The sequence below is a fragment of the Neofelis nebulosa genome, chromosome 12 (genome assembly GCF_028018385.1).
Source record: "Neofelis nebulosa isolate mNeoNeb1 chromosome 12, mNeoNeb1.pri, whole genome shotgun sequence".
In the NCBI taxonomy this organism is placed as follows: domain Eukaryota; kingdom Metazoa; phylum Chordata; class Mammalia; order Carnivora; family Felidae; genus Neofelis; species Neofelis nebulosa.
The window spans coordinates 89,438,618-89,457,746 of NC_080793.1; the positions used below are offsets into that span (position 1 = coordinate 89,438,618).

Sequence of the window (19,129 nt, forward strand, 5' to 3'; positions counted from 1 at the left end):
AAAAGGTGTTAGGCTTTGTCAAAAAAAATCTTTTTTGCATCCATTGAGGTGATCATATCAATAGAATTAATAAGAACAACTACCACATGGTGTGTGGTACTTTGATTTTCCAGGTGTTAAGCCAACTTTTCATTCCTTGGATAAATCCCACTTGGTCATGGTATAGGGCCACACTGGAAGAAATTTTATTTTTGCAAATCAGTAAGGAAGTAGTAGTATCAAAAAAAAAATCTATACTAATGTACTTCAACGTTACCGAAGACATTTTCCAAATAAAGAGAGTCAGACATACAGAGGCCTAAATGCATTTTGGCTTTATTGGCCCTAAAAGGAGGCAAGGTGTACGATGAGGAAGCATACTGCCATTGTTTCCAAGGGAGTTCACCGAGAAAGCCACATAACTTGCACAGGGAGCTCTGTTGCAGGGAGTGGCCGGGCCCTTTCCTTGGGTGGAGAGGAGAGTGAGCAGTGGGCCACTGGATGAAAGACCATTTCTTCTGCCCGTCCCCACATCCTTCAGCGATTTTCTTGGTATTTCACTGACAAAATATGCTAAGCTAAACATTTCCATGTTGAACTCTCTGCCCACATGACCCCTTAGGGATAACTGTCCTGTCCACGTGAGCCATCTAGGTCTTTTCAAAGGCCCTGTGGACTTGAAATAACCCTTCAATGATGGGGACACAGAAAAACAATAAAGATCTGTTTTTTTCTGTTAAAGATACTAACTAGTTTGTTAAAAAGTTTATTTCAGTAATGTAAGGCAACAATTAATCTCAAGTCAGCGACCAGTGAAAAGAGAAGACAGACATTCTCCCAACAGCTTCCTGAGTTATCAGCTGGCTATGGCCCCTTCAGTGGTAACATCTTAGAAATCCTCTCATGCTCACTTATATCAGCTAAACTGTGGAAACAAATACTTCATGCAACAGTCGCTCATCGGTCAGGCACAAGGTAAATTTTAAGCATTTCTTCAAAATCACAACTCTTCACGTTTTCACTGAATGTACAGTACTGGGCTACTTACATTTAAATTGTACAGGAAAGAATGCGTTGGTTAGAATCTGGAAAGACCCTTTTAGATGAAATGAGTTTTGAATGGTCAGGTACTCAAACAAAACAAGCTCTTTAATCTCAGAGGCCGCTCGCTGACAGACCAGACAGTGTGCTTATGAACAGAGCCACGAGTATCATCTGTACTTAACCATTTCTGGCACTAAAACCATCTGCCCAAATACTAAATGTGCCCTGAGACAAGTGACTTGAAAACCAAAACAAGAGATCCTGTTTACGAAGGAGAATAACCTAAAGGCAAAAAGAGAATCATGATTATTGGCAAAAGGGGGTAACCAGTGTCCTTCTTCAATACGGCATTTTGGTTTTTTCCATGTAATCTAAGATTAACCACAGGGACAGAAAATCCGCCCCTATTTTGAAATCTGGCAGGAGCCAGGTTCTCGCAGCGCTGAGACTAACGCGCAGCTTCGACGAGGCTCGGGAGCCACACACGTGCCAGCCAGCAGTGCCGTGAGGGGGTGCCCAGTCAGGGTGCGGGGAGTCACAGACCAGACTCGGCAGGGGTAGGAGCAGCGTGACCGGGCCTGCGACGCACACGTGGTGTGCTCTGTGCGGGAGGAGCGGAGGGACGCTTTGTTCATTTTACCGGGGCTCTTCTTTAAAATGTCTTTTCGGCCTCTGCTTGCTAATCTCCAGGGAAAAAGGAGAGCTAGCAGAAGTTAGCGCTCGTCTGACCAAATCCCTGCAGTGCCACAGCCACGGAGCCGGGGGGACCCGCCGGCAGCCGCCTTCTAAACGAAAAGTACCTCCGAGTCTTGGGCCTGCCGTGACGCAGGGCCCGAATCCCAGTGGCCAGAGGTTCGGTGGCCTCACTCCGGCGTGGGCCACGGCCCCAAGGCCCAGCAAGGCTGGCTCCGCTGGACAGCCTTCGGGAACTATTCGGACCGACTAAGGACTCCGTGCGTCAATACGATTATGCCCTGAAGCATGAACCTTGGAGAAGAGAAGATTCATAAAATGCCCAGCCTCTCCTCACCTCACTCTCTTCCTGCCACGGCAACTGCGTGCTCTGGGGACGGAACTGAAGACGCGTGACTGCGCACACGATGTCCTGAACCAGAAGAGCCTCCGAAAACCCAGCAGGAACTGCAGCTGCTCTCGGACTGACAAGGTGGAGAGGGGGGAACAGGGTATCCTGGGCCTCGAGAGCAGCCTCAGACAAGCATCAGAACGATGGTCTCGAGTCCCCAGCACGGCACAGCTCCCCACCTTGGGGCCGGGCTGTGCAGCAGGTGGGGAGGAAGCAGAGCTCTGGGCACGGGCCGGGGCCCCCAGAGCCCACTGCCCGTCCCCAGCTCCTGCCGGAACCGCCTTCTGTACCTCTGGTTCCATCGCAGGGGAGTTTACCACTCCGGGGAACGGCATCCGAGCTACCCTCCACAGCTTCGACTGGAAACGTCATTTGTCTAGTGAATAGTGAGCGGGCTCACGGTGCCCTCTACACCTTTCGTGATTCTAAGGGGAGAACTACTGAAGTGGTTGGTTGGCTTTAATCCTTAAGGTCACAGAAAAGGACTTCCATGTGTAGTGGTAGTACCCACATGTGCTTAAGTGCCAGAAAACTGGCGTCTTCAAGTGTCATAAAGGCCATGCGTCACTACCCACAGCGCTAGGTGTGTGGCCCTGAAGAGCGTCTGCCCCCAAGCTCTGAAAAACCACGGACTTAACAATCTGAACACGTGCTCATGAAAAATCACGGACTTACATTACAGATACCCACGTGACACAGGGAGAAAGCATGTCACCGGGGGTATCCCGCCAGGCACGTGCTTTGAGCCCGTCCAGAAGATTAAAACACAAAGAGACTGTACGTGCACACCCAGGCTGAGGGAAACGTCCAGTCTGGGAACTTGTCTTTCAGGGCATCCAGCTGGGAGGACCTCTTCTCTTCACCAGACAGGTGGTGGGCAGCAATGGCCACGGTGACCATTCCTTCAGGCCGTTCTTCCAAGACCTAGCAGAGAACAGTTGGCAGTGCTTTAGTTCTCTGAAGGCAGAATCATCCCGGTTTTTACCACGCACCACCCGGGAGCCTGACGGTGACCGCGGCAGAGCTGGCAAATCCCCACCTGCACTTCTATCCAGAACCGCCATGCAGAGGCCTGGAGCCCGTGGGAGTAAAATACGAAGTAGTCCCCGCCTTTACTGGTGACGGGGGTGCCGTTGCCAAGAGACCACTGAGAAAGCGTTGACCCTTCGTGGGTGCGAATGTAGAATGACATGTGGCTTGGTCCTGAAAGGTAAGAGGAACAGTCGTTAAAAAGGCATCGGGAGAAGCAGTTAATTCACCACCAAGCCAGACTATGAAGGGCACACCTTACGTCACTTTAAAGATTCTCGCTCCAGACCTAAGGGAGGTCTCCCGGCTAGGATGTTCTGCGTGTGTCAACCGGGGTAAGTAATGAGGTATGTCACGAGGCACAGCAGAAAAGGCGCAGAATTTACAATGACAAAACCTGTCATCTAAACATCCAAGAACCTAGCACTCGCGAGGCCTTCAGAAATCCAGAGAATAAGCTTCATTTAACCAAGAGGGAACTTCAAAAACTACAGCAGAAGAACGGACAGTGAAGGTTTTAACCTGTCTGGACGCATTTCGAAGGCAACATCCCAGTGAGGGTGGAAGACCAGTGTCCAGTGGGGGACGTGACCGACACCAGGAGGGAGCCAGGGAAGCTGGGTAAGCAGACACGGAGCCCGCGAGACACTGACACAGACAGTAAAAGGTTCCACAGTTATGTGGTCAAAGGAAAATACACACTTGCCTAAAATGCCAGAAAATATTTTAAAGAGCAAAGATGACCGATCACACAAAAAGGAATATAGCAAAGCACAAAATATTGGAACAAAGTTGAGACCAAATGCATCAGTCATAGAAATAAATGTGAAAAGGGAAAAAAAAAACCCCAGTAACTCGGATTAATCATACACTGTATTCAAAAAACACGAGTTTCAGAAAGGGTAAAAATAAAGGAATAAACAAAGGGGTTTCTGGCTAGCAGTTTTTAAAAAAGACCTCTTTGATACCAGGGGAAAAAAACCAGGATTCAAGACAAAAGCACTAAATGTAAAAAGGCACTTTTTTTTTTTTTTCAATGTTTTTTATTTATTTTTGGGACAGAGAGAGACAGACCATGAACGGGGGAGGGGCAGAGAGAGAGGGAGACACAGAATCGGAAACAGGCTCCAGGCTCCGAGCCATCAGCCCAGAGCCTGACGCGGGGCTCGAACTCACGGCCCGCGAGATCGTGACCTGGCTGAAGTCGGACGCTTAACCGACTGCGCCACCCAGGCGCCCCAAAAAGGCACTTTTTAATACTAAAAGTTTTAATTCACAATGACACAAAATTGTGAATCCTGTGCATTAAGTAACAGCAACCACTTGATGAAGCAAAATACAGGAGATGCAGAAAGATACCTGCGTATATAGGAAGACTACAAATAAGAAACACTCCACTGTCAGTACAAGACATCAGTTGAACAAAAAAAGATCAGTGAAGTAGATTATATGGATATGTATACACATCAAACCTTACAAGCTGGTAACACAGAACGTATCTTCTAAAAGGGTCACAAAATACTCAAAATATTAACTTACACAGGAAAGCATCCATTTCATAACACATATTACAAATAACACTGACCATAATTCAGTAAAACTTAAAATAGCCTTCTACCTGAAAATTAAAAGACTTCTAGGAGAAAAAGGAAATCTGAACAAAAATCACGTTTTTTGTAAACAATGAAAAGCAGTGATAAGAGGAAAATCCATAGCAATAAACATTTTTTTAAAAAATACTACAACAAAGAGAACAGAAAACAAAGAAATATTACAGATGATAAGAAATCAAGAAAGTAGAGACCAGAAATAAACAGACCTAACTTAATTCTAAAAATTAGATTTTTTATTAACAATTCTACTAGCTAACTTGGTTAAGAAAGAGACGGGAAGGGGAGTGGAGCTGAGAAAACACAAGTATACAAAAAGAGTAAGAAAAATAAACAGAAGAAATGTTTAAAATCACACGTGACTACAAGCAGACCTCTATACTATTAAATTTGGAGACCCAAATGAAATGTGGATACTTTTTAAGGAAAACACAGATTACTGTACTCTCTTGTACTGTACAAGAGAGAGATAAATCTTAGATGAATTTCCCAAGAAAAAGTTAGGAAACTACCCCCCACGAAAAAACACCATGCCCAGATGGTTTCAGAGAGGAATTTAAGCCAACTTTTTAGCCAGTTCAAATGCTTCCTAAACTGTTCCGAGGCACTGGAAATTAAGGAAGACTTACCATTTTTATCATGTTTATACATTTATGGGTAACATATAACTAAATCTGATTAAAGAGAACCAAAAAAATAAACAGACACAGACCAGTATCACTCAGGAGTATTAACAGAAAGTATCTAAATTGTAGCAAACAAAATCCAACATCACATTAAGAAAATAAGCCATAACCTAGTGGAATAAACCACGTTAAAAGACCCAAGGAAGAAAAAACCCTAGACAGATGCTTAAAAAAAAAAAAAAAAAAAAGCCTTTTCCAAAATTAAAACCCAATTCCTTATAAAAACATTCAAGAAATGACAGCTGATAAATGCTTGCTTAACAGGATACGAAATATACACCCCAGGCCTAAGGCTAGTCTCTCACACGTTGGGAAACACAAGAGACCTGTGCTCTAAGTAAAACAAGGACGCTGGCTCACTACATCCACAGCTGCTCCACACCATCAGCCACTTAGACACATCAGTTATGGGCCTAGGAACTGGTAAAGAAAGAAAGACTATTTGCAGACGATACGCTGTAGTCAATAAGCTATATACTTGGTCTGTTTTTGTAAGGCTAACAGGCTAAGAATGTTTTTTACGTATTTAAACAGTAGTTAACAAAAAAATCTACATTGGGGAGATATGGCAAAGCCTAAAATAGTATCTGGCCATTTAAAGGTTGGCAATTTCTAGTAAACCTGGAGAACTCTAGAGGAGTGATGATTAACGCAAAAAGTGAAAGATTCAGTGAGGTAGCAAAGATACAAATTTGACCTACAGAAATCAGCTGCCTTTACGCCAACAAATATAACCAGTTAGAGAACATAAAGGTAGAGAAAATTCCAATTATGACAGCCACAAAAACTAGATGAGGAAAATCTTTTAACACTTATGAAAGACAGAAGTAGATATGAACGTGTGAAAAGACATTGCTAGTTCATGGACAGGGTGAAAACATTATGTCAGTTCTCCTTACTTTATAAACTTACTATGATACTCCCCCAAAACACCAATTAGTAATAAATTTTATATTGGTTAGGTTAATACTAAAGTTCATATGGAAAACAAACAAAAATAGCAAGGAAAATAATAAAAAATACAACGGATTTTCACCCTTATGATCATTAAGCTGCAAAGCTTCTATAACTAAAAATATGGTAACTGGTACACAGACCCACACAGTCAATTTTTTTTCTGATTTCTTGACATTTGTAATCACAAAATATAGGGCAGTAGATGTGCAACTTGCCTGCCAGGAACCTAAATTTTACTGGAATTCTCCAAATTGTGCATAAAGGGTAGAGAAACGTTTGGATTTTTCTGTGCTTCCTTTTTACAAGCTGGTGATTAAAAATCAGAAATAATTATTGGCATGAACAAAAAACCGGTTGGTGCAAAATAAACTGATTTCCAATTAAATTTTAAAAGCCCAGAGAACACAAAAGTATCCACCATTGAACGCATCAGCTAAGGCACTGAATGCCCTGCAAGGGCTTCTTTCCATGGTTAACTACCAAGTTTTATTACTTCCCTTCTACCATCTCGTGTCTGTCCTCCAGCTTTCTTTGCATACTAGATTTTCAAGTCCCTTCTGAGTTAAACTGTGCCTTAGCACATAAATTATTTACTTTTTAGTGTAAATAAAATGGTCACAGTCATCAAAAAAATACAAACATGAAACCTACTAGTGGGCAAGGAAGCTCAGTAAAAAGTGGGCAAAAGTTGAGGTATGCAATCCAATTACCTTGGACAAAGATGCCAAAGCAGTTCAACAGGGTAAGGTAAGTCTTTTCAACAGATCATGCTAGAACAACTGGATATCCATTTCAAAAAAAAGAACCTTGGGGGCGCCTGGGTGGCGCAGTCGGTTAAGCGTCCGACTTCAGCCAGGTCACGATCTCGCGGTCCGTGAGTTTGAGCCCCGCGTCAGGCTCTGGGCTGATGGCTCGGAGCCTGGAGCCTGTTTCCGATTCTGTGTCTCCCTCTCTCTCTGCCCCTCCCCCGCTCATGCTCTGTCTCTCTCTGTCCCAAAAATAAAATAAAAAAAAACGTTGAAAAAAAAAAATTTAAAAAAAAATAAAAAAATAAATAAAAAAAAAAAGAACCTTGGCTTCTACCTCACATCATACACAAAAATTATTTCAAAGTATATCACAGGCCTAAATGTAACAGCTAAAGCCATGAAGCTTCTAGAAGGAAACATCAGAATCTATCTTTGTTGACCTCCGGTGGGCAAGAATTCTTTAGAGAGGACATATAAAGTATTAACTGTAAAGAAAAACCTGATAAATTGTAACTCACAAAAATTTAAAACTTGTACACATCAAATGACTCCTTTAAGATAATGAATGGACATGGGGCACCTGGGTGGCTCATTTGGTTAAGCGTACAACTCTTGGTTTCAGCTCAGATCATCACCTCACAGCTTCGTGGGTTTGAGTCCACACTGGGCCTCTGTGCTGGCAGCATGGAGCCTGCTTGGGATTCTCTCTCCCGGCTTCTCCCCCACTCACGCTGGTCTCTGTCTCTCTCAAAATAAATAGACTTTAAGAAAAAAAAATGAATGGACAAGAACATCTAGATAATATATATATATATATATATATATATATATATATATGATAAAGGATTTTGATCTGGAACATAAGCACTCCTATAAATCAGTAAGCCCAAGTTTTAGAAGGGAAGAAGAAATGAAGACACAAAAGCAAGATACCTGAATGGTCAGTAAGCACTTGGAAGCATGTTCCACGTCATGACTTACAGAGAAATGCAAGGGCTACCACTAAATGCCCGCCAGAAATGGTACGATGGAAAGAACAGAAAATACTAGAGTGAATGTGGAACTGGAATTCTCATACACTACTTGTGGGGAATAAAATACTAATACTCAAAAGAACATAGCTCAATCTCAAGAACATTATGCCTAATGACCCAGACCCCGAATGTTACATACTGGATGATTCCATTTATATGCAATTCAAGAATGATACAAGTGAGCAGTAGCAGGAACTTTCAAAAGTGAACTTCCTATGTTCGAGTTCTCCGGAGCTCCGGAGACACAGAACCAATCCTCCACATCAGCAAATCAAATCCAACAATGTGCAAAAAGAATTATATACTACAACCAGGTGGGATTTATTCCATGTATGCAAGATTGATCCAGCTTCTGAAAACCAGTTAATATAATCCATCACAGCAAAAGGCTAATAAAGAAAAATCACATGGTCATATCAGCAAACAGAAACATGTGACAAAACCGAAAATCCATTCACAAAGCTCAGCAAACTAAAAATAGAGGGGAATTTCCTCAACCTGATAAAGGGCCAATTAACATTATGGTAAAAATGTAGACACTTTCCCCCTAAGATCAAGAGCAAGGCAAGGATTCCCACACTTACTACTCCTCTTAGCAGTCTTTTTCAAAATACTAGAAGTCCTAGCTAATGCAGTGAGACGAGAAAAAGCAATAAAAGATCAAAAACAGATTTGGGAAGGAAGAAATAAAACCATCTTTGTTTGCAGATGACATGATCATCTATGTAGAAAATCCCAAAGAATCAACCAAAAATCTCCTGAAACTAATAAACAATGATGGCAGAGTTGCAGGCTACATGGTTACATACCATCAATGAAAACTCGTATTTACATTAGCATCCCCCAAAATGAAATACTGAGGTACAAATCTAACAAAAGTTGTATAGAATCTGTATGAGGAGAACTACAAAATACAGTTCTGATGAAAGAAAATAAACGAGATATAAACAGAGATACTCCACGTCATAGACAGGAAAAAATATTAAGATGTCATTTTTTTTAAGTGTTTATTTATTTATTTTGAGATAGAGGGAAAGCACCAGTGGGGGAAGGGGAGAGAGGGAGAGAGAGAGGGAGAGAGTGAATCCCAAGCAGGCTTTGCACTGTCAGCGCAAAGCCTGACTCGGGGCTCAAACCCATGAACTGTGAGATTGTGACCTGAGCTGAAATCAAGAGTAAGATGCTTAACTGACTGAGCCACTCAGGCCCCCCTAAGATATCATTTTCCCCAACTTGATCTACAGATTTCAATGCGCTTCCATTTAAGAATCCCAGAATGTTATACTGTGGATATGGGCAAACTAATACGTGGAAAGACAGAAGACAAGCAGTGTATCGAAGAAGAACAAAGCGTGACAGGATGGATACCACCCACCTTCAAGACTTGATCAAGACAGCATCGTGATGGCAAAAGACACAAACAGGTAAGAACAGAATAGAAAGCCCAAAAATAGATCCACACATATACAGTCAACTGATTCCTGACAAAGAAACAGGTCAGGTCATTCGGGAGAGATGGGACAGTCTTCAACAGATGGTACTGGAACAACTGGAAATCCGAATGCAAAGCAGGAAAAAAAAAAAAAGTCGAATCCCACACACAGACCTTATAACAAAAACACAAAAAAACACATAACTCGGAATGTATCTATCATAGACCTAAACATAAAACACAAAACTAAACTTGCAGAAGATAACAGAGAAAATCCAGAGACCTTGGGTTTGGCAATGACCTTTAGACATAACACCAAAATCATGACCCATGAAAGAAAAACTGATTATGTTGGACTTAATTACATTTAAAGCCTTACACTCTGTGGAAAACACTGTTAAGAGAATGAAAAGATAACCCAGACCAGGAGAAAATATTTGCACACCACTTACTGATATAAAGGACTTCTATCTACATACACAGAGAACTCTTAAATTTCAATAGAAAAAAGCCAAACAGCCCAATTAATCAACAGACACCTCACCAGAGGACACACACAGATGGCAAATAACCTAAGAAAAGATGCTCAGCCTCACAGGTCATTAGGTAATTGCAAATGGAAACAATAAGATGCCACCACGTTGCTGTCAGAATGGCCAAAGTCCCAAACACAGTACCAAATGCTGGTGACAATGCGGGACAGTACATCCATGCTGGAAGAGCCTGGCAGTTTCTTACAAAGGTAAATCTAGGCTCTACCATATGATCTAGCAACTGCACTCCTAGGTTTTTATCCAAATGAGGTCAGGGGCGCCTGGGTGGCTCAGTTGGTTAAGCGTCCGACTTCAGCTCAGGTCATGATCTCACAGCCCGTGAGTTTGTGCTGACGGCTCAGAGTCTGGAGCCTGTTTCAGATTCTGTGTCTCCCTCTCCCTCTGTTCCTCCCCTACTTGCACGCGTGCACTCTCTCTCAAAAATAAACATTAAAAAAAACAAACAAATGAAGTGAAAACATGTCTGGACAAAAACCTGCAACCAAGATGTTCTGCAGTAGGTAAACAGGTAAACTACGGTACATCCACAATGCCATCCAGCAGTAAAAAGAAATGAGCTATCAAGCCCCTCAAGACAGGAGGGCTGTCTGCTAAATGAAAGAAGCTGTCCTGAAAGGGTGGCAAACCTTATGACCGCCGCTATGAGATAGTCTGGAAAAGGCAGAATAGTAGAAGGCAGTAACATAGATCAGTGGTTGCCAGAGGGGGTGGGGAGGAGAGGGCTGACCGGGGGTGCATGGGACTCTCAGGGCAGGGAATCTACTCCGTCTGATGTGGGGGTACGTGACATCACACATTTGTCAAAACCTACAGAGCTATGCAACACACAGAGTGAACCGAATCCTAATATGAACCAGAGGCTATAATTAACAATGGATCAGTCCTGGCTCCTCCGTTTTAAGAAATAGCCCACACTCTAGTGCAAGGTCTTAAGAAGGGAAGTAGTGGGGGGCGCCTGGGTGGCTCAGTCGGTTGAGCGTCCGACTTCGGCTCAGGTCATGATCTCGCGGTCCGTGAGTTCGAGCCCCGCGTCGGGCTCTGGGCTGACAGCTCAGAGCCTGGAGCCTGCTTCCGATTCTGCGTCTCCCTCTCTCTGCCCCTCCCCCGTTCATGCTCTGTCTCTCTCTGTCCCAAAAATAAATAAACGTGAAAAAAAAAATTAAAGAAAAAAAAGAAGTGGCGGGAGGGGAGCTCTACTTTCTGCTCAATTTTTCTGTGAACCTAAAACTGCTCTAAAAAAAATAAAGTCTAATTTTCCTCAATAAATCATTACTAATCTGCTTGAGGTACCTTTACAAACATTACGTTCTTCCTGAGTTGTGGTTACTATTATTTAAAGAGAGAGTATACACACTTAAGAATTTTAAGAGAAGGAGAGAAGAAAACAGTATCCTATGACTTACCTGTTGCTTCAAACGTCAGCTTTATAGAATCCCAGGGTGTCTGTTCTTTGGACACGAGTCTGAAATGAGCAGGATTTCCTGGAGAAACTTCTGGAGCGGGAAGATACCAGTTTTTCCTATTTGGAAAGGGAGCTTCAATATTTAGGATGCTTAATTAGTTGACAGCTACCTGTAACTCGTGGACATGGTCAAATATATGAATCACATTCTGGGGCATGAAAATAAGCTTGGGGTGCCTGGGTGGCTCAGTCAGTTGTGTCCAACTCTTGACTTCAGCTCAGGTCACAGTCTGTGGGATCAAGCCCCACATCAGGATTCTCCCTCTGCCACTCCCCACTCTTGCTTTCTCTCAAGATAAATAAACTAAAAAAAACCAAAACAACCCGACTCTGATGGATAGGATAAACCATGCTAACTACTCTGAAGGCCCGGGCTATCGGGTAATAAAACTTACCCAAAATTAAGATCAAAGGATCCTAGGTGATATTGATTCCACTACCCATCCTACTCCATCTTATCCAACCCTTGACTACCAAACCGTAAAAGCTTCCCAGGAATGAAAGTTCGCAATTCATAGTTATCTGCTATCTACCAGACCAGTTGAGAGGGCCAGCCTTTCTAACTACTCGGGCTTCCAGAGGAAGGACTTCCTAAATTTGAAAAGGCAACGGTAAACTTCCAAGCTCTCTGTCCCACTAAAGGAGGAGAACTTGTGCAGTGACAGGAAACAGCGTACCTGGCACTTGACCTCTGTTCACCAGCTGCAGTAATGAAGTACTCGCATAGCGACGGGACCTGAGAACTGACCCCCCAACTAAAGCAGCACAGGAGTGAACCCACCTGATCAGAAAGTGCACCGGGAGGTACCACGGGAAACCACAGAGGGGTGCGTTCTCCTCACAGTGAGCTCGGATGCTCTCGTTGATCTCCGGAATATGAGGTGTTATGTGAGACATTCCAGTGTAATCAAACCCATTGATCCAGATCCCAGAGTCCCGTTTGACTACGTTTCCATCCAGGTCATGAAAAGTTCTAGTCATGTGCTGAAAAGAACCGACCGATGAGAATACTACTTGAATCCCCTCCCCCACATCCCCAATCCGGAGGGACAGACAGAGGACATCCACAACAGCAAGAACTGGCGTGGCTGCAGAGTCACAGGGACCAACCCTCACTGCCGCGGGAGGCGTGGGCTGGCACGGCCGCTTCAGGAAACTGCCTGGTGTCCCCTCAACGTGCACGCAATTCCGCTCTGGAACGTGTACTCAGAGAAACTCCTGAAGGTTCAAGAGCTCTGATTCGGCACTGCCCATACCAGCGAATACTGCAAACCACCCCAACACCCACCAATGGCAGAATGGCCAGATAAAGGGGGGTGCCCCCCCCCAGGACTCTCCCCCACCACTGTGACACACAGCAACGTGCAAGCTTCTCACATGCTGCGGGCAAACAGCAGCAAGTCACAAATGCATAGTTAGGCACTGCCTTATCAGAAGTTCACAGAGGCAGATGGCATCTTCTTGTTTAGGGATTCACACATACGCGGTCAAGAAAAAACGTAATGATTAATCCTAAACTTCAAGATCGCGAATGAGTACATCCTAACAGGTGGGGAGGGGGGGAGAACCGGGAGGAAGGGCACACGCGGGTTTTATGAGGTGCTGCTTAATGTTCTTTCTTTCACACTCGACGATCGATATACAGATACACAGTTTCATCATTCCTTACAAATATGTATTTAAGGTTCATTAAAATGTTTTTGAAAACCTATTTCAGAGTGAAAAGACACGGACACTAGAACTGCATTTAGATAAAGGCCACAAACAAATGCATCCTAAAACAAACACACACACACACACACACACACACACACACACACACACACACCCCTTCCCTGTGACCTGAAGCTAATTCCCGTTGTCACCACTAGATGTCAGACTTGGGCCTAACATTTCTATGAAGAGGCGCCAGCTAGAACAGCTTCATTGCGGGAAGAATATCAAACTGGAAGAGAAAGTGCACGGCCCACCGCCAGCTCATAAACGGCTTCGCTGGAATGCAGCCACCCTGGCTCGTTCAGGTACGTCTGCGACCACTGTGCCGTGCCGGGACACGGACTTGTACGGCTGGCAGAGCCTGAAGTATTTATTACCTGGCCCCTCTGGGGAAAAGTCTGCCAACTTCCGGCACTGGGGAAGAAGAAAACCCCAAACAAATGAGAACAGGAGTTTTTAAAAATAAAAATGTAGCTTTTTCTAAATACTACTGATGTAATTATAAAAACGTGGCAAGTCACTGAAGGTACACAATCTGAAAACTAGCTGTTCTTCACTGAAGGTTTTGCAAATTGTAGCCACAGAAAAAAAGCACGTGGCTGTGTCCTCCAGGACGATAAACAAGGAATATTTGGCCCTTTTTCAGTATCTCCTCCCCACTATTTACATTCAAATATTACTATTAACTTATTCAAGTCCCCGAATAGTTACATATATTATCACTTGGCTTTTTTTGGTTTTAAGATTTGTCTTTTAAAGGAAGCTCTACGTCCAACGTGGGGCTCGAACTCTGACCCCAAGACCCAGGAGATGCTCGCTCCACCGGCTGAGACAGCCAGGCGACCCCTGAAGTTGGCTTTTGTTTGCCTCTTGCAACCTCTAAGACAGAACATGACTATACATAAGGCAACTTGGTTCTTTCTCCTGCTTTATAGTACCAACTCTAAAACGTCTGCAGAAAAACCTAAAATCTCAGACAGTTCTAAATCTCGTTCTTAGTCCCTAAGCTATTATACTTTCATTATGACACAGTACCTTCAACGCTACCTAAGAGCACTTTTATTGGCATTTTAAAATATCTTTTCTTTTGCCAGTTGAATTCACACTTTTACTCAGCCTGCAGACAGGTTTACAGTGTGTACTTCTGAGAGCTCATCACCCCACACATCTGCTCTTGTTTTTCTGGGCTGGTGCACTCGCAGCACGTGAACAGTGACAGAACGAGCGGACATTTCCAATTCAGTCTCTTGGGAGAAGGGTCTTGCTGATAAGAGCCTCTTGGTGGTCAGTCTTTCCCTCACTGCCTTACCCAGAGTGGCCGAGTGCAACCAAATAGGTCAACGGCAGGGAAGTCTGTCGGTTTTCCTGTTGACCGGCGCGGCACACACGAGGCTTTCCCCTCCAGAACCACAGCGCTCACGCGAGACTGCGCTCACCTGCAGAAACACCCTCTTTGGCTTCGGACTGGCGGGATGCGAGCTGTATGGGAAAAACGCCCCACTGCAAACGAGGAGAAACGTAACCACACACACCAGAGTTAAACTCAGCATGGTTCTCTTCGTGCTTCTGGCAAGGTAGATGAAGTTAATCTAAAACACAAAACGCAGAAAAGGAAAAATTACCGTCGGCAGAGAGGTGCTTTTAAGCTGCCCTTCACTTGGGAACCGGGGTCACCCGACCAGTCGTGAAGAGCGCTCGTCGGCGTGGCCGGCTCCCCGCAAGTGCCCGCGAGCAGGCTCGACTTCCGGGGGCGGGGGGCTTCCATCATGGGCGGCGGCTGCAGAGACCAGGGCCGCCCCCACCCGCCACGATGGTGCCTGCGACAGGCAACCAGCCAGCGAGAGGGGCAAGGAAACAGTCAGGGTCTCGGTTCGGTCAGCGAAGAACCAGGATGGAGACCCAACGCCGGTCAAACCGTGACCTCGCTGTACCTCTGATCCTCTCGACACCCCTAGTTAACCACTGCACCGTAGACCCCAATTATCTACCAAACATCATGACATCGGGTTTTTATGAAAGAACTGGAGGCGGGATTTTAAGCATGAGCGAGCCCACTTCAACAAAACTCAAGTTCCACTCCCAATGCTTTTGTAATGTGCCAACGTGCCGGCTTCATCTAAATTTGCATTTAGATGTACCTTCAAGACTCTACCCGTGGGCCTGCACATAAGGAAAATCTGTAGCACAAAGTAACACGGTCCCCTTTGGTGCTCGGTAACCAGAGCCAACGCCGTCTAAAACAGCAGATCTGAACTTGGGCAGGAAAAGCAAGTGGCTCCGTCCCAAGGTGGGCATCTAGAACAGCCTATATATGCTTCTACGAGCTTTTTAATGGTAACGAAATCATTGAAATAAAAGATGTCTACAGATCCCTTAGGGGTTCGGAAGGAGCCACACCGATCCAATCCCTGCTCCCCCTTCCACTCACCCTCCAGGCTTGATAAGTAAGACTGAAGAACACGACTGTGAAAAATCAGGCAAACATCCACAACCAGCCATGTCCTCTGCTACATAACGTTAGGTTTTGTACCTACAGTGCACCAGTATCTCATCTGGGGTAACGTCCAGCAAAACAGTACTGGTCTCAGGACTAAGACCTTACATTTTCTTTTTAAGAAAAAAAAATTTTTTTTCATGTTTATTTACTTTTGAGAGAGACATAGACAGAATGCGAGTGGGTTGGGGCAGAGAGAGAGGGAGGCACAGGATCCCAAGCAGGCTCCAGGCTCCGAGTTGTCAGCACAGAGCCCGACGCGGGGCTCAGACTCACGAGCTGTGAGATCATGACCTGAGCCGAAGTTGGACACTCAACCGACTGAGCCACCCAGGTGCCCCAAGACCTTACGTTTTCACACGGCGAGCACAGAAACAAGATAGCACCCAAGGAACTGGGGCTGTTGGGGGGGGGGGGTGGGCAGTGAGTTAGCAAAACACAATCTGTAACCCTGTCTGTCCCTCTCTGTCCTAACAGTCACGGTCCTTTAACATGTGGCTCCTCGGCACAGTGTCAAATACCCTGCCAAGTACTGGTGCAGAGTCTCTCGGGACAAGATACAACCTCCCCACCACATGCTGTGCTTCCTGCCACCTCCACCCAGCTCCCCCACAGCTGTCCTCAAACCTCCATGGAGGCTACAGTCTGCACATCCATTCCCTCTTCTCCAAACCGTGAGGCTCATCTTCTGCCCTGTCCCGCATTTTCTGGACGCGGTTTGGTAATGGGGGTGAGTGAAATGCAGTCCCAGAGCAGAAGAGGAGGAGGGGGGCCTGCGTTTGCATCCCGCTCTCTTAAATTTCACTTTTATTTCTGCCTTAAATGTCCCATCTTCCATCACTCTAGGTTCCGAAATGGGTGCAAAATAAAACGAAGAGAAGCGCGAGAAGGATCTGCGCGGCGTGCGCACGTGCGAGCGGTCTCATTCCTCGTGAGGGTCCCGATGTCACTGAGCACCACCCGGGACACCTGCTGCCCCACCGCAGGCAGGAGAGTGCCTGCTTCCTGGCAAATATACTATAAACCCCCAAGGACTGAAAGGAACGCTTTCTGAAATCTGCATTCCGATTCAGTTCTCCACAATCCGAGGAGCGCAGGCCGGCTCTGCCTCAGCCACTCCGACCGCTACACGTCAACACGGAATCACGACTGACTGATGCCACCAGTGTCCAAGAGCCACGCGGCCACTTCACGTGATGATGAAAACTAAACGAGGTTTTCGGGTATTCCAGCAGGCGTTCTCCTGAGGTTTTCCTAGTAAAATATAACCTAGCAGGTAATATACTTTAATCCTCTCCCTATGCTTGCTAAGATTTCCTTACTTTGGAGGCATTTTCAGTTTCCACAGTGAAGATTTCAGGGTTTACTTTGTCCAGTTCTATGTGGGACAGAACTGAAATGCCCCACATTCTGATCATCTCCTATGAACCTTCATCCACTGGCCCTGATTTAAATACACTGGGGACCCAGTTTCTAACTGAGCTGATTCTGGATCAGAACCTCATCCGCGTATGATGAAACCCCACCAACTCCGTTCACCCTCACAGCAGCAAAACCATCCACTAACACGTACAGAGAATTTAAAGGCTTAATATTAAAACCAAAGGAAGTAGGGGCGCCTGGGTGGCTTAGTCGGTTAAGCGGCCGACTTCAGCTCAGGTCAAGATCTCACGGTCCGTGAGTTCGAGCCCCGCGTCGGGCTCTGGGCTGATGGCTCAGAGCCTGGAGCCTGCCTCCGATTCTGTGTCTCCCTCTCTCTCTGCTCCTCCCCCGTTCATGCTCTGTCTCTCTCTGTCTCAAAAATAAATAAAAAACGTTTAAAAAAAAAAAAAAAAAAAAAAAAACCAAAGGAAGTAAACCCTGCAAACCACAAAGAACAGTTTAGAATTTTCCATCCATCCACCCCCCGAAGATGCCAGTAAGGACTTGATGATTGTATTACAGGCACAATGGCTGGAACGCTCAGACTTCTTTCAGCTGAGCGCAAGCAACAGTGTGCAGAAGAAGCACTCTCCTGGGCTAGATGCACAGGTGCGTGTACAACTCTTTACGGCCTCCTTAAGAGACTTCCGTGGATGGTGCGGGCCACACACGTGGTATTCTTACGTGCTGTCTCTCAATCCTGACCTCCATGAGATGTCCTTTACTGAATCGGTGTGGAAAGGCCCACCATCATCTCCGTGGAGGAAAGCACTACAATAAAGTCACAACTACTCTTCTGTGTAGTCCCTAGCTGCAAATCCTGCAGTGTGCCTATGGGCGTTCAGTAGTTGCTTCCTATCCTTCACAATTCCATTGGAAAGAGCCACAACACAGACGCCTGCCTCCACCAGCGGGGCCAGACCGGAGTCCTGGAGAGTACGGACGCCGTGCCGAGGGCAGAGCTTGCCCAGAGCCCGCTCTAACACAGGGGGGGTCCGCGTGGGGTCTGCCTTCTCTCTGGACAGCTGCAGGGAGGGCAAAGGCAGGACTGTCCCTGTAAGGGCAGAACGCCGACACCAGAATGACAAGGCCTGTGACGCTCTGCATCATATGTGTCCACCACCTGAGGAGAGGGGCTCCGTTACGAACTCTGCGGCCCTAGCAGCCAGGTAGCTGAACGGTAACGGAAAGAGGCTCATCAGAACCAGTCTTCCTCCACCAGCTCTAAAAACACTAATAAAACCACCACGTATTTATTAACCTTTGCCTCTAATTAGGAATTGTTCTAAAAATCCACCACCAAGCAATCTCTACCAGTTCTCACCTGGTGTGCGTTCTCCAAATTCACGTTCAGCTGGTTTGAAGGCTGTGAGGAGAGGTACGACCAGAGGACTCGGGAGGACCAGGACGCAAAACTAAAACCCCATTTCCCATCTTCTTACCACACCAAACTTACTTTCTGCACACACATGACTGTTTCTTTTGCTCAAGTGTTTCCAAGTATAAGCAACACAATTTCACAGAATCGACTGTGGCTAAACTCATCGCATATTCATATAAAACATACAGGAAGAACTATTTTTTAAATGTTTTTTCCTTACAAAATAGGAAGACAGGATCATCGTACAACCAGCCAAAATGGAAGCCAGCACAACGTCAGGTGGGATTTCTGTACCACTCCTCCCAAGGATGGGGGTAAACATCTCGAATACTGCCCAGATGAGGTACAGTGCGTAAAGATAAGGAACAAACATCCCCGAGAGGTACAAGGCAATAAATTTTCCTTGGGCACCTAGGGAAAAAGAGAAAGAAATCACACATCTTTGAAATTCTACAGTGAGACACAGATTTGCATAGCACTGCTGTACCTAACACAG

At 45.3% G+C, this 19,129-nt stretch overlaps 1 protein-coding gene and 1 long non-coding RNA gene across 6 annotated transcripts in view; one reads left to right on the plus strand and one right to left on the minus strand.

Annotated features, from left to right (window-relative positions):
• Positions 1-299: 299 nt before the first annotated feature.
• ERMP1 (endoplasmic reticulum metallopeptidase 1) overlaps positions 300-19,129 on the minus strand; it is a 46,566-nt gene continuing 27,736 nt past the window's right edge. For all 3 annotated transcript variants that reach the window (XM_058695859.1, XM_058695858.1, XM_058695857.1), the window contains 6 exons: positions 18,854-19,044; positions 14,773-14,925; positions 12,402-12,604; positions 11,562-11,677; positions 3,147-3,310; positions 300-3,031 (listed from right to left, as the gene is read on the minus strand). In XM_058695859.1, coding sequence (XP_058551842.1) covers positions 2,867-3,031; positions 3,147-3,310; positions 11,562-11,677; positions 12,402-12,604; positions 14,773-14,925; positions 18,854-19,044 — 992 coding nt within the window. In that variant the 3' untranslated portion in view covers positions 300-2,866. The remainder of the gene's footprint in view (positions 3,032-3,146; positions 3,311-11,561; positions 11,678-12,401; positions 12,605-14,772; positions 14,926-18,853; positions 19,045-19,129) is intronic.
• LOC131492155 (uncharacterized) lies at positions 7,978-18,985 on the plus strand. 3 transcript variants are annotated; one of them, XR_009251897.1, is made up of 3 exons: positions 7,978-9,596; positions 13,492-16,560; positions 16,677-18,985. It is a non-coding gene; the product is annotated as an uncharacterized LOC131492155 (long non-coding RNA). The 3 variants fall into 3 exon arrangements; XR_009251899.1 differs by having other exon boundaries at positions 13,492-13,641; positions 16,308-18,985; XR_009251898.1 differs by having other exon boundaries at positions 16,308-18,985.